The sequence below is a fragment of the Candoia aspera genome, chromosome 3 (genome assembly GCF_035149785.1).
Source record: "Candoia aspera isolate rCanAsp1 chromosome 3, rCanAsp1.hap2, whole genome shotgun sequence".
NCBI lineage: Eukaryota > Metazoa > Chordata > Lepidosauria > Squamata > Boidae > Candoia > Candoia aspera.
In genome coordinates, this window is record NC_086155.1 from 194,659,110 (window position 1) to 194,686,039 (window position 26,930).

The 26,930-nt window shown below is 40.1% G+C and overlaps 1 protein-coding gene across 1 annotated transcript; it reads right to left on the minus strand.

The window, feature by feature from the left end:
- Positions 1-193: 193 nt before the first annotated feature.
- RAD21 (RAD21 cohesin complex component) lies at positions 194-24,860 on the minus strand. Its single transcript, XM_063299611.1, has 14 exons — positions 24,717-24,860; positions 17,575-17,741; positions 15,950-16,079; positions 15,395-15,494; positions 14,958-15,064; positions 13,323-13,526; positions 10,559-10,684; positions 9,358-9,480; positions 6,898-7,121; positions 6,015-6,159; positions 5,649-5,800; positions 4,888-5,037; positions 2,874-2,957; positions 194-2,004 (listed from the first exon to the last, which is right to left on the minus strand). Exons 2-14 carry the CDS (start codon positions 17,716-17,718, stop codon positions 1,813-1,815), a joined length of 1,881 nt encoding a protein of 626 aa, XP_063155681.1. The 5' UTR covers positions 17,719-17,741; positions 24,717-24,860; the 3' UTR covers positions 194-1,812.
- Positions 24,861-26,930: the final 2,070 nt, after the last annotated feature.

Below are 26,930 nucleotides of genomic sequence, written 5' to 3' on the forward strand. Positions count from 1 at the left end.
TCCCATTCCCCTGGACTGAAATAGCTTGTAAATGTGCTCTCTTCAGTGAAAGCATGTTTTCATGTGTCTGATACAACCTTCCTTTAACTTGTATTGATTCTTGGGCATAGAGAATATCCTACCTGGAATTAAGTAATATGGAGATTACTTCTCACAATATAGCTGGACAGAAACTAGAGATATTGGTACTATGTAATGGCTTAACACAACTTTTATTAGAAAAGTTATACATAAACAGCAACTATTTCCAAGAATATTAACCTTTAAAAGCAACAAAACATGGACTAACCATCTTTAACAAGAAACTAATGACCTTCTCTATAATTAAACATTCAAGTTATCTACAATGTCTCTTTGTACAAAGGGAGAAAATCATGGTTGTACAGGCACATCATGTCAAAAATAAAGCTGCAGTAACTATTTTATACAATTATCTTTTCTCAAGGGTTATTAAAACATCGCAAATTTTAAAACATTCACATAATTTTACACTTGGGCATATACTGAAATCTCAGTCCCAAAAGGTAATCATTTCACAAAAGTGCCAACATTTAAAATCAGAACCTTTAATTATTGTTTTATTTTTTTTGCTAAGAAATGTTAACATCCATTCATCCACATTCACATGATTTCTGGTTTGGCCTGATTCTAATAATAAAGCCTTTATTTTAAAAAAAAAAGTAGTAAAAAAACCAAATTGGGGGTTGTTTGAAAAGCTATTCAGCATCCATTATTGGAAAACACCCCATTACAAAAGCTGTAAAGGTAGCCAGGTCTATTAATACTTGTTACACAACAAGATTACATTTAATAAATGCAAGTTTACCTGCTTCTAAAATATACATCTGAAGCTTGCTGTCCCTTCAGGGCCAATGCCGTCCCACATAATAATTATTAGTTAATTTATACAAACGTATCTTGCTCAAACTCTGAGACCCACCTAGCTATCAACTTCCTAAATCAAATTGCTTATAATCTATGCTTATGACATTTAATAGACATACGATCCCCTAAGAAAGGTAAATGCTTAAAGAGGCTTAAATTCAAATGAGGAAAAGCTTAATGAAAGTAGCCTGCCCTCAAAGCTACCTGGTATCAGAAATGGACCACACTGAGAAGGAATGTGACGTCTACTACCAGATATGTTTTGCCCCTGCACTTGAAGCAAGTCCCAATTTTTTAAAATAGTTTACCCCACCCCCACCCCATGGGTACCTATCTGCATTTAAGTCCTAGGGCTGCTTCGGTCCTAATTCTATAGAAAACCTGGCACAGCAAGGACTCCTGCCTGCTAGGCACTAACACTCAACCTTACAGCTCCAAAAGCACCGCTGGTAGCAGGAAGATGACCAACACTGACAAAAATGGGGGGCAGGAAAGATCACTATTACAAGGAAGCGAGCTCAGAGTTTTAGGTCTATTTGGCAAATCGGTAATGAAACAAGTTGGCCATTATTGGGTCTTAAGTGATTAAAATAGCATCCTGGTTTACTAAGATACTGAAAAACAATTGATTAGTCATAGATGCACCAGTATTGCACACGTCTGCTTTGAATTGTTTGTTTAAAAAAACCACTCTTCATAAAGATCCTTGAGTTACTTTCTCATCTCTGCGACTGGAACTCAAGCCATCCAGTGCAGAAAGGTTACTAGAAATGCAAAAGTGGTAAAAGATAATAGAAATCCCTCCCCAAACACAAAAATCAATTAACTGTGCACAGACAATGAAACCTAAATTGCTTCTCTCATAGGCCCTGCACATGGGACATTGTGTGAGCACTAATGATGCTAACTATACAGTAAGCCAAACATTCAAATAATATGGAATCGGGGGCCAGGAGTTGCAATGATATCACTGTATGGTTCTTGCTGTGTCAGCTCTATAGCTTGTTGCTTTTTCAGTACCAAAAAACTGTAGAATTTTGCTGCCGCTTGTTTGCGGTTTGTATTCCGACACAACTCAAGCAAACTGATGGATTCTGCTCCAGTCTTGGCAAGAGCTCTCTGAAAATACAGAAAATAGTTAACCATTACCATTTCTGACTCTCATTCTGAACATTTGCTAATGTCAAGCAACCACAAGTGAACTTAAAAGATGCTCATTACTGGAAGAGCCCCTGCACCCACTTACAGACTGAAAAGCTTAGATCTTCAGGAGAAGATAATAAAACATTTAGTGATAGGAAAATATTGTGCCTTTATTTAAAAAAAAAAAAAAAAGTACCACCGAACCAGACATACACACTACAACTCTCAACCTAGGATACAATGCTACTCCGTGCAGGATGCATTCACAAGCTTCAATACAGAAAAATATAAGGAGTCCTGATGGACTTTTTATGAGTAAGGAAGTGCAGCTATGGCTTACTTAAGGCAATACCAACACAATACTAAGTGTCCCCACATCTCTCTGAAGCACCTTTTCCACTTTGGATCCAAATAGCCACCAATCACATTTGCCAAGTATCTGGGCAGTCTGAATTGATGGATTTAAAAAATGTCCAAAATCAGACGGATTTGTGTTCCTAACTCAATTAGGGGATTACTTCTCCATGTTAAATTTCCTACAACAGTGGCTGCAGGGCAACACACAAGGGAGTAACTTTATTTCTTACCAGATTATTGGTTCATCTACCTCAGTACTGTCGGTACTGACAGCAGTGGCCCTCCAGGGTTTCAGGCCAGTTTTTCTAACCATATCCAGAGCTCCATGTGTGCAAAACAAGAGCCCCAGTGAGGGATATTGTCTTTGCATTTTGTTTGTGGGCTGCCTGAAAACGACTAGCTAGCCACAATAGGAAGGTATAGGTTTGTTAGCAGACAAATGATATTCAGAAAGTACCTCTCATACATTACCAAAAATGAACTAATACCTGAAGACCATGAAGCATCTGCTGTGTTCTCTTGTTCCATCGCCGTTCCTCCTGATCCTGGTCACCTCCAGTACCATCTTCCTCCTGAAATGAATTGCATCGAAGAACAGATTCAGATAATATAAGTCTCCTAAAAAATGCTCAAGATTAAAAAACAGAACAAGCAAGCTACATAAGGAAACAATAATGGGATATTATTATTTGCATTGCTGTCCTATAACACTAGTGCTTGGATAGATGGTTCACACAGTTCGTAAGCAGAAAACTGAGGAGAGTACAAATGTAAAGAATTTATGATTAAATTGCAGTTATAAAACAAGGCAACAGTCACTAACTTGAGTCTTTATGAAGGAATTAAAAGACATTTATGGAGGACAGGCCTTAGCTACTATTAACTACATTGCTACTGTAGAGAAACATTCAGTCTCTAAATAGTGACTATTATAAGACACTACACATGTAGGAGCTGTGGTTTTTATGTCCACCTAACAGGCTCATTGAACACATCTGGCTGGCCACTGAGGGAAGTTCAAGTTCAAAGTTAAAAAAAAACCTCCCTCCCAAATTGAATGAGAGTAGCAATTATTAAGTGCAAATACGAGGCCCTCTTATTTTCACCTAAAATTTCTGAATTTAATATAAGCCAGTCTTCTCCAGCTTACACGTCATCCCGACAAGTAAAAATCAGCTCCCAGAATTCCCCAGCAAGCGTGCCTTTGCAAGACTTCTGGGAGGTGAACTCCATACAACAGGTGGACGCCCAGGCTCGGGAAGAATGATACAGGTTGTGATCACCAAATTGTTTAGACTGAGCCAATGGAAAACTTGTGATTAGGTTAGGTTAGGTTTCTTAGCTGAGGCAATATATTTGTGGTTTAATTTGGGCAGCCGTTTGCAAGTTATATCTATAAAACTATCTACATATGCTTTTTAATCTACAAAGCAAACTGTTGACTTTAGTTTCAATTAAAATGTAATGAGTAGCAAGTAATAATACACTCCTGAACTTAACTGCAAACTCAAAGGCATAAGTCAGTCTTTCATGGTGGACAAAACAAGTCCCTAGATGTAAATCTGTCTACAAAAACAGAGGGCTATTGCAAAAGTATTCGCTAACAAGATATTTACAGAGAACCGCCCACAGCTACAACATTTTAAACAACTCTTATAAATGCAGCTAAACAAATTTTAAAATGTCATTATCTTTTATATTCAGAAAAGTAATAAAGAAAAAAAATCACCATTAACATACAAGATCCTATTCATGTATTTTAGAGTCTAATGAAAGAATTAGATAATACAGTCTTTTGTTGAGACAGAGGGTAAACAAAATGTTATGTAGAAATATTCAATTACTACAGGATATTTAAGAATGGATCAGTGTTGCCCCTTCCTACCTGACTGCCCGCCTGCTACCTGACTCCAAACCAACTCAGGGAGGCTCACAATATAATAAACTATAAAAATGCAATACAAAACAAAACAAGATGGGATCCACTTGCTCAGTATAAAAACACACACAAGTGGATCTATCCATTTTAACTCAGGCCTGGGAGAACAATCAGATCTTCAACATATACCAATATTGTGGGAGCTGCATGGACTTCAAGGGGATCTCATTCCAGAGGGCAGGCAGTGCTTCCTGGGCCCCAATAGATGGCACACTTTAATCAAAGGAACCCAGAATGTGCTTGCATGGCTGGCATGTCCCAGCTGGGGAGAAACCATGGGAGATAGATGGTCCCTCAAATAACCAGGCCTGAAGCCATGCAGGGCTTCGTAGTATGACCAGCACCTTGAATCGCACCCAGAGGCACAGACAACCAGTGCCACTTATAAAACAGAGGGGCCCCATAGGCATACCAAGGCATGCCCATCACTGCCTGCGCCACTGCATTCTGGACCAGTTGAAGTTTCTGAGCAGGTTTCAAAGGCAGCTTCACATACAGCGCACTACAGTAGTTGAACCATGAGGTGACTAAGGCATGATTGACCATTATAAATCAATACCTACCTCTTCCTCCTCTTCCTCTTCCTTTTCCTTCTCTTTCTCTTTTTCTTTTTCAGGCAAAAGCTCAAGCTCTGGAATTAGCTGACAGATATTCTGAGGTTCTTCTGGAGGCAATTCCACTGGTGGCATTTCTATCTGTTGTAATGGTTGGGACTGACGAGAGGAACATTCAAGTTTAACAACTAAAACCAGACAGATAGTAACTAGACTTGGTAACACCTTATTTAAAAACATGTTTTTTTCAAAAGCCTCACATATAACCTTATTACTTTATACAAATATCTAGATATACCCATTTGTTCTGTTCAAGAATCTTGCTTGCATCCCACTCAATATTCAACTTCATTGGGAAGAAAATCTGGGATTATAGCATGTACAGACACAGCATTTACTTAAAATCAATTAAACAGTAAAAAAAATAGATGCACTCTGCTGATACATCCTGATTGTTAAAACCATTGAGCTAGTCATTATAAAGTCATCATATGGTTAAAAACTGATGAGCTTCTATTGTTAGCTTTTTCCTATTATAGGAGATATTAACCAATGGAAGGATAAGCAGATATTTGGTGAAACTGCTTAAGGTTCTTCTATTTGTGTCAACTCACAATACTGGAAATTGGATATGCTATTACCCTCAAACTGATCTATGTTATTTCCTTATGACATTTGGTACATACATATTGCTTGGAAGTTATACAGGGATACATGTGTTACAGTTTATAGTCAATGTATCTAGATGTCAAACACATTCTTTCACTCACGGGGAGCACAGGTTCTGGTTCCAATTGTACAGCCTTTCGCTTTACACCAGTCTGAGGTGGAGGTGGTGGCATGACTGATTCATCTAAGTTGGTCCTACTGCCTTCCATCATGGATTCCTGAAGGCGACTTGGCTCTTCTAAAATGGGTTCATCTGCAGTATTGCAAAATAATATTGATGAGTCACTATTTTTTTTCAATGCAAGCATTCCTTTCTATCTTTACAAAAGCACAAATTCTTCTCTTAACATAGAAGGTACCAATACACATGAAGCAGTTACACAGTTTGAACATTAAGCTGCACAGCTTTTTAAACACATTTACTGAACAATCTACCAGTCAAAAACCAAGCCATTAAAGACACAAACCAATAACATTGCGTTGCTGTTCTTCTCTAGGTACTTCTGGATTCTCAAAATCTTTAAGGAACTCGTCTAGGTTATCAGCTTCCCCACCTTTCCTCCTCTTTCTAAGATCTTCTGGTACAAGAGGTGTAAGACAGCGAGTAAAAAGCTTCAAATAAAAAAAGCAAATGATATATTCAGTTGGCAAATACTGCTTTTGTTATCTACCTCATGCACTTCAATGTTAGGTAGTCTAGCATCAGATTGTATCCATCTACCTGCTAAAATGGATAATACACACATATACCCAAACCATGAAATTAATTACTATCAATTGATTAGAGGTGCCTCACTTTAGGGAGCTGAGGGGTGCTGAGGTTTGGCATTGCTTTTTAGTAGCTGCACCAATCCTTTGGAATGGCTTCCCAATGAACACCCAGTTTGCTCCAATCCCAACTGCCTTCCAAAAGCTGCTCAAAATGGAGCACTTCAGGAGGGCATTTCGGCCTTCATCTTACTTTGATTATAGTTCAGTCTAGTTAATCTAATTTAATTCTATGCTGTCATTAGCTTATGGATCTTCCATTTGTATCCTTTTGTTTACTGTATATTGTTTGTTTATCTTTCTTGTAAACTGCTAAGAGTCCTTAGGGATTTGGCATTCTATAAGGGTAGCGAAGGAGAATACTTTATTTGCACAATGTATTATTAGAACATGTAATAGTCAGTTTCTGGCAGCCTTTCCCAAACTGATGCCATCCAAACTTTGTTATACTTGTTGGGGATTCTAAGAGTTGCGGTTCTGACACATCTTAGGTGACTAAATTGGGAAACGATGGCTTCAAATATCCACTATGCAGTGACTGTTCATTACAAAATAAAATTTCCAAAATTTAGATCACCTCACCTTCAGCAGCCTGTTATTCCACAGAGGCTGAGCAGGAAGGGAGAAAAGTTTTTCAACACCTCCAGTCTCTTTCCACATCATTAATTTCTTAGTAGGAGGCGCCAGATCCAGTGTGGTGACAATGTCAGAATAATCACTTAGTTGGGCTCTGATGGTCTTGCTGTCCAGTTCTTTCACACTGTCTACAATCAGCTTTCTCTTCCTCTTTGCTTTGGTTTCTTTGACTATTTAGGGAAAAATGTATTAGGCACTGAACATTACAATACTGTTCCTGTTTATAATTAAATTACAGTATTAACAATTTTAGTTTCTTTACAACAATTTTGCAATTTAAGCAAAGAGAAACACTTTCAAAGTCTGCTTAAAACTTTTTTACCTAAGAATGATCATATTAAGAATATATTATTCAGAAAAGGATATACTGCCACAATTCTGTTTAGAGTATGTAAACATGAAGTGTTTGTTAGAAATGCTTCAGTGAGACCATCTAAAAGAGTAGCACAACCTCAACCTTTCCTTAGATTTGTCATTTGCTCATGGAAAAATTCTGACTAAAATTATATATAAAAAAGGGAGAACTACAACCTCAGGAATCAGAGTAGATGCTTGTAGATTATCTGCTTGTAGATTATCCCTACAAGTCATCGAAGACTGGAATGAAGTTTGGAGCAGAGAACCATGTATACAGAAATGCATGTTGTATACTTGAGAATCAGGGACAGCACAAGAAGTCATTTTTAACAATGAAAAGAACACTACAGGTAATCCTCGAGTTACAACTACAGTTGGGACCGGGATTGCTGTCACTAAGTGCTATGGTCATAAAGCGCAACATCATGTGACTTGGCAATGGCAATCCGGGCAGCCCCAGTTGTCATAACCCAAGATGCACAGGTTGTTAAGAGGGATGCGAGGGGAGTCCCACGTAAGGAGCGCAGGGGTGCCACAGGGGGGTGGAGGGATCACTGGGAGACCCAGCACAGGCCACAGGAGAGTCGGGAACGGGGTGCTCATGTGGCACAAGCTCAGAAAGGCCAAGGAATGAGGGGCACAAGAGTGTGTGCGTGCAATCACAGGGAGGCCAAGGAAAGAGGGTGCAGGGTACATGTGCGCATTCATGCAATTACAGGGAGGTCATGGAAAGAGGGCATGGGGTATGTGTGTGCAAAGGCAAGGAGTCCAGGGAAAGAGGGTCCAGTGTGTGGGAGAGTGAAGAGGGGAAGGAAGCACGGTGCATTCGAGCAAAGAAAGGCTGTGGGATGGAGAGACTTACCTGACTTTGCTTGGGGGAAGCCAGCAAGGAAGGTCGCAAATGGCAATCATGTGACTGTGGGATGCTGCAACTGGTTGAGAGAGCTGGTTGCCGCGCACCCAAATTTTGTTCATGTGACTGTGGGGGTGCTGCAACAGCTGGAACTTTGACTACCGGTCTTAAGACCCTTCATTCAGCACCATCATAATTTCGAGCGGTCACTGAACAAATGGTTGTAACTCAAGGATTACCTGTATAAAATGTGCTTGTAAGTGGAACAATATGGACCAGAGAGGACTGCAACCAAAAGGTTTTCTTACTTCACAAGCAATCATTACCTTATCTTAAATGAATTCCAAATGAAGTTTTAAAACAGCTTCTGGCACTAATACTAATAAAGGAAGAGCCTCTTTTGACTTTGATTCCTGATGACTTCTTGTACGCATCTATGTAAGTCTTCTCAGAAATAAAATGGAATGGTTTGCCATTGCTTTCTTCCAAGATGCTCTATTTGACTTCCTGGTTTAGAATGTAATGCTGTGATTTTTTTGATGGTCTCCCATCCAAGTACTAACCAGATCTGAACCTGCTTAAGCTTCTGAGACCAGCCAAGGTTAACTAGACTCCATCTATTATTCCCTGCATCTATTAATGAATAGTTTAGAAAAGATTTATTGATCCCCTGACAATTTACGTGAGGGGGTAAACTACTAGAATGTGCAACTGGGATGTACCAATCTGCAAAGTATGTTTACGGACAAATTTACATTCAACATTGATTTCATGTGGAAGGTGAAAGCTGGTCAGCGTGTGTGACAATATCCATTCAAGAGGTCCATATTGTGGAACTTTGCTTAATGAATTCCTCATTAACTGTAGTTTCCCTGGACAGAGGAGGCATCTGCCGGTAGGTATCATCTCTATTACTTAATTGCAATGACTGATTTAAAATAGAAAACTTTAAAGCTCTATGTTAATTACCAAGTGATCAAAAAGTTTCAAATATAAAGCAACTAGAAAGGATTTGTGAGTGCAGATGCACACACATACTGATTACCTTTACAGGTGGACCTACTTAAATCACAAAGGATGTTCCTTTTTGAAATTAAGCCATCAGAAGAGCTTAGGGTATTGCTATGAGGAAAAAAAAAGGCAATAGGAGTGCCAGTAGGCATATTACATACAAAAACGAAACCATTAAAATTTACCAGTTATATCAATGGGCTCTAAAGCAAATGCTTCTTCTTCATTTGGAACCAGTGTGGTCTGATCAGTCATGGTTGGCAAGGGTTCCACTGGATCTACTGAGTCTGGGCTATCTGGTCCTCCCACTGTGAATTAAAGAGTCAAGTAAGTTTTCTAGAACATTTTATAGCCACAACATAAAATACAAGTGAGACCACCAAGAATATTTTCCATGGGTTAGAGTTAGAGGCTGCCCATTTGATTTTCCCTCTCTGGGTCCTTCCTGGCTACATTGCCCTCATTCTGTGCCAGCTGAGCATGCCCAGTTCTCACTGACTTGCTTCCAGAGGGTTTTTCTTTTCTTTTGGTAAAGGTTAGAGTGGATACATGAACGCCTGGAGTCAATTACATTTGTTTTCTCCAAGGCTCTCTATGGGCATGTTTTTTTTTCCCAACATGCTAGTATGAACCAAGATCTAATCAATTCAGGCAATAAGGTGTTAACTTTTCTATACTTTTCCAGTTCTTCCTATCTATTCTAACTTGCAATCTGGTTGATTTTTTCTCTCATTCAGTATTCCATGCCAGCGAGTTAAAATTAAACTGTTACATTTTTCTTCAGGACTTTTTTAAATGGCTCTTTTTTAATCTATGAAACCATGGCTGCTCCAAGATTTTCTTCTTTTGCATCCTAATGGGCTACTGGCTCCACCTCTACAAATGTGGGAAGATAAGCATACACAAAAATGGATGAAAATTCTCACAGCTACAACCATTTCTAGAGGCCTACACAAACACCACGCTAACCAACTTGTTCTGATAACACATCATTCAGCTTATTCTCATCTTCTCACTCAATGTGTCTGGTGCAGGCAATGCTGTAAAAGAAAGGCGTGTAATTGGCCTGGGATGGGTGACCCAAGCAAAGGTGAGCAATTGGCAAGCACCATTTTCCACTGATGAAATATTGATCATGAAAATCAGTTGGGCTGAGAAAAGGAGAGAAAAACAGGGAAGCTATTCCCTGCCTAGAAAAGCACCATCTTTTCATCTCTCAGCCTTGACTGATTATGTCTTGCCCATAGGTTGTACTTTAGCCGTTACTGCCACAATATTGATGAAGTACAAAATACAAGTGTGTCAAGCATGACATTCCATCTATGCAATGCTGGCTATCATTTACAATGCATCTCAAAAATAAAAAAAAACTGTTTAAATATTCACTTGAGACATTATCATCATCATCCATATCATCATGGGGAGGTTGCTCAGGCATCATTACTCCCCCTTCTGAAAGGGCAGGCGGGTCATCAAATATTCCTACTTCATTGTGGCTGAGAAGTTTGTCATCTGAAATAACAAATCAAGCAAATTAGGGTTAGAAGCATAAACCTTATACCAAAATGTAAGACTATCCTTACTACAACAGTATTAGAAGACAGATCTTTTTCAAGAGAAGAAAGTATTTGTAGCTTAGGGTTGAACTATGAAGTTCTTGGTGCTCTCTGAGCTTGTTTGTTTGCAGGCGTTACATTACCCAACTAGATAACACCAGTGCGAGTGTGTGTGCAGTCTGCTGCCTGTTTATATACAGCAGCTTGCCCTACCAGGTTTGGTGGAGGTGTGGTTTCCTCCTTGGTGGAAACTCAAGGCGGTGAACATACCTAATACTCCTTCCTCCTATTTTCCCCACAACAACAACCCTGTGAGGTGAGTTGGGCTGAGAGAGAGTGACTGGCCCAAGGTCACCCAGCCAGCTCTTCGGACTAAGGTGGGACTAGAACTCTCAGTGTCCTGGTGTTGAAAGAAGTTTAAATGGCTGTATATAACAGCATGTCCCTGCCTCTCTTATATGGGAGAACTGGGAATGTCAGTAGAAGCATAAACATAAGATGAGTATACAGGTAGTCCTCACTTACTAACACTTAATTGGGACTAGGAACTCCGTCGCTAAGTGACAGTTGGAAAGTGTGACGTCATGTGACCACATCTACTTGTAACAGCAGTTCCAGTTGCCATCATTAGGGAAATCCTGTGAGGTCACAGTGTCCCACTGTCATGTGATTGCCATTTACGACCTCCTTCCAGCTTCCCCATTGACTTTGCTTGTTGGAAGCCGGAAGTGAAGATCACGAATGGCAATCACATGGCTGTGGGACATCGCAACATTGCAACTGTGAGCCGGTTACCACACACCCAAATTGCAAAGAGGACCCATCACAAGTACCCTGTCCTAACTTTGAAAGGTCACTGGATGAGTAGATGTTAAATGAGGACTACCTGTAATATGAATGGAATCTTTAAGAGATAAGGGTATTTTATTTATTCAGCAAATTTATATGGCCACCCAACTCAAACATGGTGACTCCGGGCAGCTTACAGAATTAAAATTCACAATACAAAAACCCATCAACACCCCACCCCCTGCGGCAGCCACAAACCCAATCAAATCAGCCACCTGATCAGCTCCATCTCAACCTGGGATCCCCAGGCCCGCTGACAGAACCACATCTTCAGGGCCTTCCGGAAAAAGATCACGGTGGGGGTCAATCTTATCTTTGGGGGAATGATATTCCATAGGGAGGGAGCCACCATAGAGAAGACCTTTTTTCATGGTCCCATTTGATGTACTTCCCTCATAGATGGGACCCTCAACATACCCTGCCTCCCCACTGTGCTGTGCTGGGTAGATGTAAAGTTGGTCCTTCAGATAACTAGGCCACAAGCCATGCAGGGCTTTAACAATGATAACCAGCACCTTGAATTGGACCCAGAAGCAAATTGGCAACCAATGTAGCTCCCGCAAAAGAGGTGACACATGAGCAAATCTAGACTTGTGCAAAACTATGTGGGCTGCTGCATTTTGAACCAACTGAAGCTTCTGGATACCCTTCAAGGGCAGCCCCATGTAGAGCACATCACAATTGTCCAAATGGGGGGTGAATAGGGCTTGGGTGACTGTGAGAAGGGCACATTGGTCCAGGAATGGGCACAACTGTCGCACAATTTACAGAAAAGACGAGATAGATCAGGAATGAATAGGAAATGAACAAATGTAAATACAAAAGTGAGTGAGCAGTAGTCCTGTTATATAGACAAGATGAATGAGGATCTAATCTCAAAACAAATATATGAAGGAAGAGTAAATTGGCTGAGAAGAAGGGGAAGAATAAGAAATTCATGGCTGGAGTGGGTAAGATCCTCAAAAAGAAAAAGGTGAGAAGTTTTAAAAAAATGTATTTGAAGCAGTATATAGATGTGGTGGAAGTTTACAAGGATAGAAATGTCTAGAAATGTATAGTGAATGATGTTAGTGTATTAGGTGTATTTTCTTTCTTTTTTTATCTCAGACCTTTAATTTCTTTGGCTTACTGTTACTTATTCCATTTTTGCTCTTGTATAATGTCACCTACCAAGAAAGGGAATAGCATAACAGATATAAATGCAGTGAAAGTGTTCTAACTAATGATGCTGGAATTTTTTTTTCTCATGGGACAACACAGATAGCTTTTCACATCTATATTCAGAAAGGCAAATTTACTAAACAGAAAAACATAGTACAATGGAGTTTACTTATAGAGAGCTATTTAGAGGCCAAATGTAGTACCTGGAAACTTAATCTCCAGTATTGTAATCGGGTAAAGAATCCTTCATATGGGGAAATGTATAAATTGAGGATTGAGAGGAAGAATCTTTGCATTTGGGAACCAGGAAAATAAATCAGAAGACAACTTAGGAAAATTCACCCTTGCGCATCCCAGAAAACACATCCCATTACTTGCTGATCCCACTATATCCAATCATCCAACTCAACCCAGAATAGAGCCTCAGTGTCTTGAACATCAAGTTAATAGGGCAAGGTCTTACAAAATATGTGATAAATTCATACAAGCCCTAACATTTAGATACTATATGCCCCTTAAAGTCAACATGCATGTAGAATTACCTCATTAAATTATCTTGGGCAAGATACAAATTGATAACATACCCAGGATTCCACCATCATTTCCCTCTCCGAAATTGTCATCCTTGTACTGGTCTTCATACTCCAAGTGATTAGATTTCTCATTAAGATGACTGGTGCTCTGCTCTGGCTCCAGCAGAAGGTTTGAAGCACTATTGCTATCCAGCATGACATCTGGAAAAGCACTATCTTCTCTCATCATTTCACGATCATCCATCCCAAAGTCACCTTTAAGATTAAGAAAGAGATTGACAGATACCTTCAACTACCAATCCTATTTTAAATTGCAATATTATATAGTTCTATTTTTAGTTAGTACACAGAATACTTTTCTGAATTGCAACATTCAATACTTAAGCAATTCCCTTTTTCACCTCATTTATTATTACTCATGTTTCATGTATATTCCTTATTCTAATCATTTCACTAATATAGTCCTCTCATAAAATATTTTCCCAAGATTCATAAATTATTCATATTCTTTGTCCCTGATATTTTTCTCTGACCCACTCTAACCTCTTCTAATACACAATTATCAGAACACTGATATTACAATTAGAATAAGTATATCCATATTTGGGAGATGTGCAAGCTTTTGTTTACATACCAAAGTTTGTAACTTTGTGAATTTATCATTTCAGATTCTGACAAGACTTTATTGCAGAGGTTTTCCAACAGGCCCATGGACCACTAACTCCTTAAAACAGATGCAGAATAATGAAAATTACCCGTGCTTGGTGAGGCACTATATTTATGGATTTTTTTAAAAAAACAAGGGATGGATCACTGGACACATTAACAAACCCCTGGCCCAATGGCCACTGTTGTTTATTATTCTACATGTTGCTTTGGGAGATTTTAGACTAAAGGAGGAGAATGAATACCTTAAATAAATAATCATGACTTTCACAGAATTACATTCACTGTAAGAAATACATCCATTACATAACAAAAGAAAAAACTAACAAAGTTAATACTGTATGCAGTTTCAGCTGGAATAAAACACACTGAAACCTCCATTTAAAAGAACCCCACGTAGCAGACTTCAAATCTGATGGAGCCAATTTCCATCCTGACAACCCCCCGAGTGTTGTGAGATGGGCAGCTGTATATAAAAAACAAGAGCACTGCTTCTAAAGTAGTCTGGCAAGGCAGTCACACTTATACTCACTTTATCTTAACTTTATGACAAAGATGGTGATTAACACTATTTGCATAAAAATATAAACGTGAAAATCTCAACTTTCATAGTGATTTGCACATTTGCATAATGGCACCATTACACAATTGGACTATATTGATGCTAATGGCATGTTTTGCATCATGTGCATAATGATGTCATCACTCAAATGTCATAAATCGCTGTAATGTCATATTTTGGTATTTAATTCAGGTATAGCCAAAATCCCTCCCCACAACTGGGCCATTACATGAATTTTCGCTGTGAAGTTCAATTGTTCAAGACCCACAGCACTTTTTAAGCAATCCTGAATCCAAAGAGAGAGAGAAAGAAAAGCTATACTACTTATTTTTGGTTTATTAAAAATATCAAGGTATTACGATTATTTATACATCGTAACACCTATACCAACTGATTTTGTGAAAATATAGGAATCTAAGCTTAGTATTCCCAGTCCTATGAAAACAGGTATGCTTTACCGAAGTCGTTTTCCTGAAGTATGCTGATGTTTCCCACCTCCTCTCGCATTGTAATTTCTTCCACTCTGCTTTGGTTCAAACTGAACTGTTGAGCCACATCAATATCACTTTCAAAAGACATAAAGATTTTTAATTAGAAAGCATTCCAGAGGACAGTCAGGTATTATTCTTCAGTTAAATAAAGTCACTCTACTAATTTAATGAAAACTGAAAGGAATATGCCTTTGCTTAATATTTTAAAATGAACACGGAGTACAAAACTAAGAATGTAATTTATCGCATAGGTGTATTATTACAGCAAATTTTCTAAGCTGTGGAGTGAAAATTCTTTCACTGTTTGTTGTCACCCCCTAATAGAGCAATAAAAGGGATATGGGTAATCTACAAATATTGCAAGAATAACTATTTTAGCGGGGAATCAGAAAATAAATGCTTACTCTAAATCTGGCAAGGGTTGATCAAAATCGTGAAATTCTTCAGGTAAAGTGATAGCGTTGTAAGCAGCTTCTCTATTTTCCTCAGGCAAATCAACCACACCTAAAAAAATTACATGCTCTTAAGCTGATATTTTTAAAGAAAATATCTTGGCACATTTAAGATCACATTAACTGCAGCATAGGTCTTCACAGACAATAAACCATTCAGTAAAGTAGAACAGGATTCAGTCAGTATGTGTTGCGGCATCGTGTACTTAGACTGTACTTAGTGATAAAACTGATTTCAAAAATAATAAATGGGACGCCCTGACTTTATGTAGCAACTTCAAAATGGATTCAAGGGAAGCAACTACTCCAAAATAATTTTCAAGGTCCACTTAGGTCATGCTCCATTCATATAACAATATTCAATCATTAGGAGGTTACTAAGGGACCTAGGAGAAATCAGATGGTATATATTCCATTATATTTAAAAGGTCATACTCTCAAGGAAACAAAATTATACTGTTCATGAACTAGTAACAGCTTTATAAAAAGCAAGTACACATCAAGTACCTGGACGGAAAGCCATCTTAATCTTAATGAATGCCTCATTACAGTCTGCAAGGAGATATTTCGCTTTCCTGTGATAGATTCTAACAACTCCCAATAAAAGATGTCCTGAAGTTCGAAGTGCCATCTTCACCTGAAAAATTATTTATAGTACATAATAGTTAATTGTAACTAAGAAACAAGTAGGAAGAAAGGCAATTACTTAAACCCTCACATCATATTTAAAGTCTCAAATCAAAACATGTAATTTTATTGCCGTTCAGTTTATCAAATGGGCACTTCGCAATGCCAAACATACTGTACTATCAAAAACCATGAAATGACTCCTCTTAAAAATTAACTGAATTATGATAATTTGAAGTTTTATTTTAAATGTCTTTATCAATATTATTATTTTATCCTGCCTTTTATCCTATCACTGTCTCCTGGTTTCTGGGCTAGCATCTTAACCACTACACAAACTGGCTCTCTAAACGTATTTTTATTTAAACTATTTATAGAGCCACCCCTCTCCCAACACTGACTCTAGGCAGCATACAGATAAAAACTACCATAGCAGTATATAACCCTGGTTAGAACAGTAATCCTCACACTACCAGCAGAGCTCACTTAACCTCCTGACCCAAATGTCTGATGGGGAACAGCCAGGTCTTCAGAGCCTTTCAAAACACTAACAGAGTCAGGGCCCTCTAGATCCAACAAGATGGCATTGTTTGATGGAAGGGACCCAGAGAACACCCTCCCTGCTAAATTGGAGAGATAAAAGGTTATCCTTTCAGTCAAGATTCAGGCCTGGCCACAGTACTGAGATGACACTGACTGTATTGTGGATGACCTCTGGAGAGCAATTTTTTCTTCATATAGTCATTATGCAAATTTATTGGCTGTTTCAGAAACTTTTAAGCCATACAAATAAATCAATACTGGCGATATGTTTCACAGAAAAATAAAGTTAAGCAAAACCACATCAAAGAAAAAGTTGAGGAACTTTTATGATTGGGGGGGAGATGGGTGGTCTCTTTTTTCTTGTTTTCTCACTTACTACTTTTAGCTCTGTCTAAAAGTATAAATTTTATACATTCAGCCCAATCCTTTATCAAAGACTTCAGAAAATACTCAGTAGCAGGCTTATAAGAATAGCCACTATTTAAGAAAGCCAGTTTTTACTATTCTAGATCATGTTTTATTTAGTGCCACTTGCTAGCGGCATATGTGATACAATACGGAGCTGTATTCCCAGAGTTCTAAATATAAATCATTTTTTAAAAAAGCAATAATAAAAAATTAAAAGCAAAGCAAGAGCCAGTGTGTCTGGCTTTAAGGGTGTTTGTTAAATTCTGCATGGGAAAATATACAATAGCAACTCACCATGGTAACTAAATGGTATCTCATTGTAGGTGCAATGTAATTTCTCATTGCAGGACAAGAGATAAACAGGAGGAAGTTCTCTCATTCATATCTTAGTCCAAGCACTCAGATACATCCATTTGTTGCCAGTTTCAACAAAATCCTGGACTTATATATTGATTTAACACTAACAAAATAGTTCAGTAATGTGACATTTGGATGAATGTATGCTTTTATACCAATCTCTCACATATCACAAAGCGTAATCATAAAAATAATACCTTAGGTGAGATGATGCTCTCTACACTACTTTCCAAATTGCATTCAAACACATGGGCTTTGGTTAGCTTTTTATCCCAATGGGCCGCCAGCCATATTTTAGCTAGCGGCCCTCGTTTGCTCAGGACAAAGTGAGCATAAAACATTGTGCCAACACTCTATGCAGAACCTGTAAAAAACAGAGGTACATTAAATACAGTGTCACAGGGATACATAGGTAATTCCAGCAAAATAGTTCATACATAATATAGGTAGGTTTGTAGATATAGATGTGTGATATTTTTGTTATTTCTCACCAAGAGTTTGCTATGAGTTATCTATTTAAAGGCCAATTTATCCAATAGGATTTTCAGATTTTATTTATGCAAGTTTTATACCACTCCAAGCTGTTTGACTTTAAACAGTCAAGGGTACAGAATAAAATGGCAATACACTAAAACAGTAACAATAACAAAAAATATACTGGTATATTCTGATGCATACAATAATCCAATCCCTGAAGGCCTTCTGAAATAAATAGGTCTTCAGAAATTTTTAGAATGCATAAGGACACCACTCTGACCATACAAAGGGAACCCCTACAAATAATGTCCATTTCTGTGCTCCCTCCACCCGAACACACCAATTTGGGGACTTTTAGAAGACATTCTGTTTTGCATGTGGAAACAGATGTATAATGTGACTATAACGGGTCTGACTCATAAGCACAACAGCAGCTTCATTTAGCACAAGCTGAAGTTTCCAAGTGGTCTTCAAGGTCAGCTACATGTACTGCAACTTACAATTGTCCAGTTGATAGATAACAAGAGCATGACTATTACCAGTGTGTCCCCTTCCTATGAATGGTTTCCACCTGTTCTTCTAGAAAGAGCCATATGTTCAGGGATATCCAAGATTGAAGACCTGTTCTTTGAGAAGCAGCACAATCCTATTGAGGGACAAGATGGGTATGCTTCTCAAAGAACAGCCATTCCATCTTTGTTTGGCTTGGGTCTGTGCTTGTTTCTCCCCATTTAGCCTCTAACAACCTTCAAGCACCAGATCAGAATGTCCACATCTCCTAAATGAATCTGAGTTTATAGCCATGTCCTGTCACCCTCTCTCATCTTCTGTCAGCATTGTTGTAGGCATCTCTTCAGTTGCTTCATCTCCCAGACCTCTTCAATATACTAAGAACCCCTTGGGATTGGGAGCAATCCTGTCTAGTGCACTTGTTACTTCTGTATTCCAAAGGTTGACTAGATCTGATGGAACTATCCTCTAAATCTCTGAGTAACTCTCCAAGCACCATCTAAAAGACCAGGGGATCCATCAGTTAACTGGAGCATCTTCTTTGAGAAGGTTTTTGGCACAGCTCCATAGTCACAAGGAAGAGATCTGTCTAAGAGAGGAGACTAATAAAATGTCTCTGGCCACCAGATCACATCTCACCTCCTTCAAGGCAAAAAACAGATCTAAAATGTAGCTTGCAACATGGGTCACACTTGTGTTAAAGTTATATGGTATGTTTCACATCATTGCACTTTCTGCTGTGCTGCACCTCTCTATAAATCCTCTCCTCCATTCTGGCTTCTAAGATATGAAATGCTCGCAGACAATCTCCCTACTGCCACTTCCACTCCTCACTATATTTCTCACCAAATATGAGACTGAAATGGGGGCAACCACAAATACACACAATTGTGGGCAACTGCAATGCCCACAATTGCCACTCAACTTGGGCCATTCATCCAGCATAGCACAATGCAAAGACCACTCACTCTCTCCCCACTCCCTCTGTGGCATTATAGCGAACACCCCACCAAAACTTTTAGGGCTTCCTTCTTCTTTGTCTTTATCCAATTCTCTTTTTCAATCCCACCTTCTTCCTTAATCAATGTTTATTATTTATTTATTTTCTATCCTGCCTTTATTATTTTTATAAATAACTCAAGGCAGCGAACATACCTAATAGTCCTTCCTCCTCCTATTTCCCCCACAACCACCACCCTGTGAAGTGAGTTGGGCTGAGTGTGTGTGACTGGCCCAAGGTCACCCAGCCGGCTTTCATGCCTAAGGCAGGACTAGGACTCTCAATCCTACCCTATTAATAACATTAACAGTCGCTAACAAACCAAAACAGCATTAATAATTTAATACAGTATTAACATTTATTACTCCAATATTCTGTCTTTTCTCTGGGAGCTGAAGGCAGTTCCTATAGGCATTGCTCATGCTTTTCTCTTATAGCACCAGCCCTGTGAAGCAGGCTTAAAGGTGTCCAGTAGTGGTGTATAAAGCATTTCAAGCTCAGGACAGCTGCTTTGTGATCATGATGGGTCTTTGATCATTTTAAAAGACTTTTAAACATAGCTGTTTCAAGCTCAAAGCATTTCCAAAATGGTTAAAACACAGAACATAGAACTGACTAAAGCATAGAACACAAAGCATAGAACTGACTCAAATTTGTAATGTTCCAGTAAGCCCTGTTGGCATTATTTGTATTTTAAAAAATGCTAAATGACATTACTTCATCAGGACAATAAAATAAATAATTGCCTCCTCTATTTTCAGTCAGTTCAAGATTCAAATACAATTGTTCTGGGTGATTTTAACAATTCATGCTTAGACTGTGGGCCATGGGACTATCTCAATTAGAAATTGGTCTGACTAACAGCAGAAATATCCTTGATCTGCTCAGAGGATGAGGTAGATACTCTGGATATGGTCAGACCATTTACTGGTGAAAGGTGACTTCATAGCACTATTAAAGTAGTATGGTGTGGGAGACTCAAAGAATTTGATGGATTTCCATATCAAGAATTTAAAGATCTTTGAATAGTGAATCAGATCAGATGATGGATAAAGAATGGATAACCCATCGACAAGGCTGGTTGTGCACATGTTACAGTGCATAATCACACCTACTGCACAGCAGTGAAGGCAACAGAGAACTTACATTTCTGCCTCCACTGCATCTGCAAATATCTATACTTAGCAGACCTCTTTCAAATTATATAGGGATTAGCATTATCTATTCCAGAAAAGGTTATTTTTCAGTCCTCAGAGGCCTTTGCGATAAATTTGCAAAGTCCTAAGAAATTCTAATCCATTTTCTTCCTGTTTAAAAGTTAACAGAAGTTCAACCAAGAAACCTGTAAACCATTTTTTCTTGTTGTAGATATTTCTACACATTTGGGGCAGCATTATGCTCTTCTCCTATTTGCAGACAGCTTCCAAATAATATTGGAAAATTGGAAATTGGCCTCCTGGCCATCCTGACGTAGATGCCTCAAGGTATTATCCTGACTTAAGTGCTACAGATAGTTCTTTACGACAATTGGGACCAGAATTTCCATTGCTAAGCAATGCAGTCGTAAAGCGCAACTGTATCGCTTAGCAACAGCAATCCCTACAGTTCCGGTTGCCATCATTAACTGAATCCCAGTCATTAAGCAAGGCAACTTCCTGCCAGCTTCCCACAACCAACGCAGTAGGGAAGCTGGCAGGAAGTTGCAAGTCTCACGCTGGCAGGCAGGTAAGTGGCTGCCGCCAGATCGGGGAGGGAGTGAAAGGGTGTGCAGGGCTGAGGGAGAGAGTTGGAGAGGTTGTGCGGGGGTGTGCAAGAGGCACCACATGGGTCACAAAGGGTGCATGAGTGGCCGGTGTGAGTGCAGAGGGGCTGGGGAAGTTGTGTGGGTGTGGGAGACTTACCCCAGCGACTTGCAACCTTCCCTGCTGGCTTCCCCACTGACTTTCTAGGTAAGCTGGCAGGGAAGGTTGCAAATGGCGATCATGTGATTGTGGGGTGCTTGGCAACTGGTCATAAGTGTGAAGGGGTTCCCAAGCACCCAGATCACAATCACGTGACCGCAGGGCTGCTGGGACGACCACAATTCTGAGGACCCATTGTAACCACCATTTGTTCAGCACCACTGTAAATTTGAACGGTCACTGAATGAATGGTAGTAGGTTGAGGACTACCTGTATTTAATATCTATATGAAACCAACAGATGCAATCATAAAAATAAAAGATATAAAGTGTCACCCACCTTTATTTATCTGTTATGGATTCAGAAGAGGGAGTACAAAGTTTAAATTGGTGATGCAAAGCAAGAGAAGGACAATAAATTGAATCCTAATAAGATGGTAACAAATGGCTTACAGGTTTGGTAACCACTGGTATATGTGAAAACCCCTAGTTTTTGGTATGACACCAAAGTGGTCCTTACAGCATCTAATACATTGACTTCACAGAAAGACACCTGAACAGATAGAATTTAGCCTTTATTTCCTGAAAAAGCCTCTCACTTATACAGAGGCAGCATTGGTGAAAACCAGGCTGTACCTTTATAATTCCACCAAGAGTTATTAGAAATGGGTTAACCATGGATAATTTTTGATTTGCTGGCAGAGCAGAATTAAAGCAAATGTGGCACTCTTTCATTGGGCAAAGCAACAGCCTCTTGAAAGAGGCTGGCTTCTAGTTATTTATTCTACTTGTTTTCTTCTATTCTATATAAATGTAGAAGGTAGAAGACATATAAGGAAAAGAAAGGAGAGCCTGCCTACACAACCCAAACAGGTGGCTTGAATGATTTCTTTCAAATCATTCTTTCCATAATTAACACCTGCTGAAACCCAAGAGGTTATTTTAGGGAGTTCAGCAAGGCTGACCATATTAATTTTCTTTGGAATACTGTGTGAGATTTACTGGGCTAAGAACTCCCCAGATCATTTATGATGTGTCATGAGGTTCAGTATAACTGGTGGCAGCTGATCATCTTTCCTTGGGGGGAACATTTAGAGGATGGGGTCAATTATTTTTCCTCCTGGATTGTAAAAGTGGGGTTCACCTCCAAAGCTTGGCGTTATTCCTGAACCCATCTTCTTCCTTGGAGACAGAAATGATTCTGCTAGGAGTGCTGTTATCAACCTTGAATGGTGTAGCAGTTACACCAGATTCCTAGACAGCTTAGCTGCTGCAATTTATATATTTGATTAAGTGAGATGCCCATGGGAATAGTCTGGAAGATACAACTGGTATAGACTACTATGGCTAGGTTACTGGCTAGAGTACATACTGCATAAGTATTACACTTGTGCTAAAGATCTACACTGGTTACCAAGTTGCTACAAAGCAAGATTACTGCAAAGACCTAAGCAACCAGGTTACTTTTAAGAGTATCTCAGTTCATTTATCTGTATCTTGACTTCCCTCCAGAAACACAAGCCAGTGTAAACAGGACTCCCTCCTCTCTTTTTTCCCTTAAAACCACCACATTGTCTGGGGATGCCAGACTGAGATAAAACTAGACAAAATCTCAGTAAATTCCCATAGCTGTGGATGGAGTTGAACCTCGGCTTCCTCGGCACAAATCCAGCACTTTAACCGCTATATCATATTGGCTCATTTTTTTTAAGCCATTCAATCATGACTGATTCTTGGAGACTACCTGGACAAGTCCTTGGAGTTTTCTTGGCAAGGTTTTTCAGAAGTGGTTTGCCATTGCCTTCTTCCTAGGGCTGAGAGAGTATGACTGGCCCAAAGTCACCCAGCTAGCTTTGTGCCTAAGGCAGGTCTAGAACTCAGGGTCTCCCGGTTTATAGCCTGATGCCTTAACAACTACACCAAACTGGCTCTCATTGGCTCATTAGTAAAGGTAAAGGTTTCCCTTGACGTAAAGTCCAGTCGAATCCGACTCTAGGGGGCGGTGCTCATCTCCGTTTCTAAGCCTTGGAGCCGGCGTTGTCATAGACACTTCCGGGTCATGTGGCCAGCATGACGACTCGGAACGCCGTTACCTTCCCGCCGAAGCGGTACCTATTGATCTACTCACATTTGCATGTTTTCGAACTGCTAGGTGAGCAGGAGCTGGGATTAACAACGGGAGCTCACCCCGCCGCGCGGTTTCGAACCGCCGACCTTCCGATCGACAGCTCAGCGATTTAACCTGCAACGCCACCGCTCATTGGCTCATTAAATGTCTCTTAATGATTTGGAGGATGGGGGGCAGTTCTGTTCTCTATGATACAGCATGCACATTTTTACTTGGCAATGAAAAAAAGGGAGTTTTCTCCATGGCCAACTATCCTGATAAATGCCCCTCTCCACTGCAGCTTTTCATACCTTTTATGTTATCTTTCATCAGCCATTAACTCTCTGTTAAGATTTGTCCTTTAGCAGTCTGTGTTTATACCACTTTTGTTCCAAATGGTTTTATGTCTACAAAATCACCAGAAGTTAAGCTCTACTTTTCCAAATGCAAAGCCTCAAAGACATTGTGTAGGAAGATACTAACTTTAGGTGATTCCACTGCACCCGGAGGCTTTGTCTGCCAGTCTCTCTCCACATCTTAAGAAACTGGGCAGGGATTTGGCAGAAACATCAGCTTCAAGGCTCAGTCTTATAGAGAGCTAAGCCAGGCCCAAGCATCAGCCAAAAACAAAAGTTAGTCAAAGTGGCCTTAGACCTCCTTTAATGCCCCACATTCGTCAAAGCATGAGTCGATCTTTCTACAGGGGAAGGAACTCTCCCATTGAAACACGGGAAAATAACCCAAGCCCAGACAGGTCAATTTCGTCTCACACGCAATCCAGAGCTTTCCCGCAGGATATTCCCGAGGATATTCATATGGAAATAACTTCCACGGCATGGGCTGGGAAGGCTCCTGAACGTGCACCGGATCCCAGCCTCTCGCTGCCTTGCCTTAAGTCTTTAATCGCGTGGAAACAATGAATTTCCTGATGCAAAGGCAGAACCGGGAGAAATATTTCGAGAGGCTCTCTGGACCAACCGCACAAACCACAGCCCTTTTTCACAACCTCTTTTGGGGGGAGTCACTCCGGCTCCCCTTCGAGGAAGAGTTACAGCGAGGGATCGGGCAGCCCTTCCCGGCCACAGCTGTGTTTCGAAACCAGCAACGGCCGGGCGAGGTCCCCCAACGGAGAAGCTCAGAAACGACCAGGAGGCAAGGAGAAGCCCAGCCCCGAAGCCGGGGACCTCCCCCGCAGCTCCGGTCGAAAGCCGTTAACGAGCCGTTCCTCCCTCCGCCTTTCCCAGTGAGCGGGAGCCCAGAGGGACAGTTAGACCCAGGCCGAGGCCTAGCCGGGCTCCGGCTTCTACAGGAGCCGCCCCCGCTCTCCTCCCCCTCCAGCCCTCACCTCGAGTCCTGCGCAGCTGCCTGAGGAACCGGGCTCCAAGCGCCGCGGAGAGCCGCCGCCGCCGCCCGCGAGTCCCCCACCCCCCTGCCTGAGCCACTCAAACAAACAAGATGGCGGCCGCTCCTCTTCCTGCCGCCCAAACCAGCCGTTCAAAATTCGGCAGGATGTTTACCGTTTAAAAAAAAGGCAGAGGGGAGACAGGCCGTGGTGCGCCTGCGCCGACACTCGGGCGGGTAGGCTCTCCTACTCGAAGAAGAAAAAAAGCAATGCACAGGCCTAACGGCGCACGCGCCAGTCGCAGAATTGACGCTAACCAATAGGAAGGAAGAAAAGATGCTTTCGGCCGAGATTGGCTGAGGAAGGCGCAAGGGGTAAAAGTCATGGCGTGGGGCTAACGCAGGGCGGCGCGGGAGCGAAAGGAACGGGTTTTGGGGTTGAAATTGCACAGGGAGGAATTCGCGGAGGCATTTTTTTTGTTGGTGTTGCGAATATAGGATTATTTTTTTGTTGGTGTTTTGTTTTCTGGAAACAAATGTAGCACGGGATTTTTCATTAGATAAATAATTTGAGTTAGATAAGTATTTCCTTTAAGGGCATGCAGAGTGGCGCAGAGTTCTCCTGGTGGCACGAAGCTAACAGGGCAACTCAGCGAATGAAATTACTTCCAGGCATATGTGTTGTAGAAGAAAAAATTGCCTTTTTTGTTGTTTAGCAAACTTCACCCTAAATCTGCAGCTGAAGTAAATAATTGCTTAAGTGCTTATGATGAATTATCTTAAATTATTTCCAGTGTTAGGTGCCTTATGCAGTTTTTCCCAGTAGATTGCCTCATTATCTTGTTTTTCTACTTCTGAATCCAAGCAGCTAATTCACAATAGTGACCTCCGTAAAGCTGCTTCTGTGGGGATTCTTTGGGACTACAGTACATCTGCTGGCAAATAACAGGAAAAAGGGGTTGATAATGTAAAATGGAGAGAACGTAGATGCTTACACTTTCCCTTTATTGTTTAAAGAGGTAATCAGAAAGCTGGAAGTAGATGGAGTTTGTGTTTTAAAAATGACCATTTTGAGTCCAATAAGAAGTTGCCAGTATTTGGTTCACCTAACTATAAATTCAGGCTGATTGCTTTTTGGTGTAATGTGTTACACAAATCCAGACACTAGTTTCCTCAACCTGAATTTATGATGTAGCATGTTGAGTGAAACCTGAGTCAATGAAACTTGCAAATCACATCTCTTTACTCATATAAATTAATTTTATAAATTGCATTCTGTTTTCATAATGATTGAAAATGCATCTATCTTTAACGGCCAACTTGTTTTAAGAAACACAGAAGCTCATTGTTACGTGCTGCAGAAATTGTTTGGCAGTCCCATGCCAAACACTGTCTTCAGAATACATGCAGGTCTAATCTAGGGATACAGTGGACTAGAAATACAAAGATTTGATCACAAATGAAGCTAGAAGACACCAGCCAATCCTCACATATTCTGAATTACTTACATAAAGACTGCAAGTTTAGAACTGAAAGTTCAGTGATTCCTGTTTACCCCAGTCTCCCCCAAGGGGAGACCACATCCAGATGTGTTGAGACCACAGATCCAGAACTCATAACGTATACAAAATGCATATGTTTGTCTTGAATTGTTACTGTGCTATGGAAAGATTTTGCCTTCATGCTGAAGTATGTTGAGTTGCCTTTAGACATGTCCTTGTTGACACAAGATGCTTACAAATAAGGTTTTTCTTATTTAGTCTGCCTCTTCCATATCATTTGCTTTCCATTAAAGTTCATTAAGGAGAAAAGACTCATGTTATTGAGTAGGGCTTGAAGCTATCCATTTGTAAGCAGCCTCAGATAACAACTGTGAAGATTGCAACATTGTGTTTCTAATGAAAATCATTCTGATAGATTCTCTAATAAATTATTCTTAAACTCTTCCAAGAGTATCAAACTCTAAACAAGTTTGTTTGTTTGTTTTATGAAGAGAACCTATGCCTGGAAATGTAGAAACAAAATATATCCTGCTGCTACTGGGCATTCTACTGGCATATCCAAAAGAAGTTGGCCAGGGCTCCTTGTACCATGTATTTCTCCACAATGTGCTGCTGGCCATATGGCCAGTGATCATATCTTCGATGATAAATGAGGCTTCTGGCAGCTGATGTGCTGCCCTGTGACTGGCGCATTCAGAGTCATTATATAGTACAGT

Bases quoted from the DNA above. Each gene is read 5' to 3' on its own strand.
- RAD21 (XM_063299611.1), bottom strand. From the start codon at position 17,718: ATGTTTTATGCTCACTTTGTCCTGAGCAAACGAGGGCCGCTAGCTAAA. The intron at 15,065-15,394 runs GTAAGCATTTAT...GTCTTTTGAAAG, and splicing joins CAACCCTTGCCAGATTTAGA to TGATATTGATGTGGCTCAAC. The intron at 2,005-2,873 runs GTATTAGTTCAT...CTGTATTTTCAG, and splicing joins AGATGCTTCATGGTCTTCAG to AGAGCTCTTGCCAAGACTGG.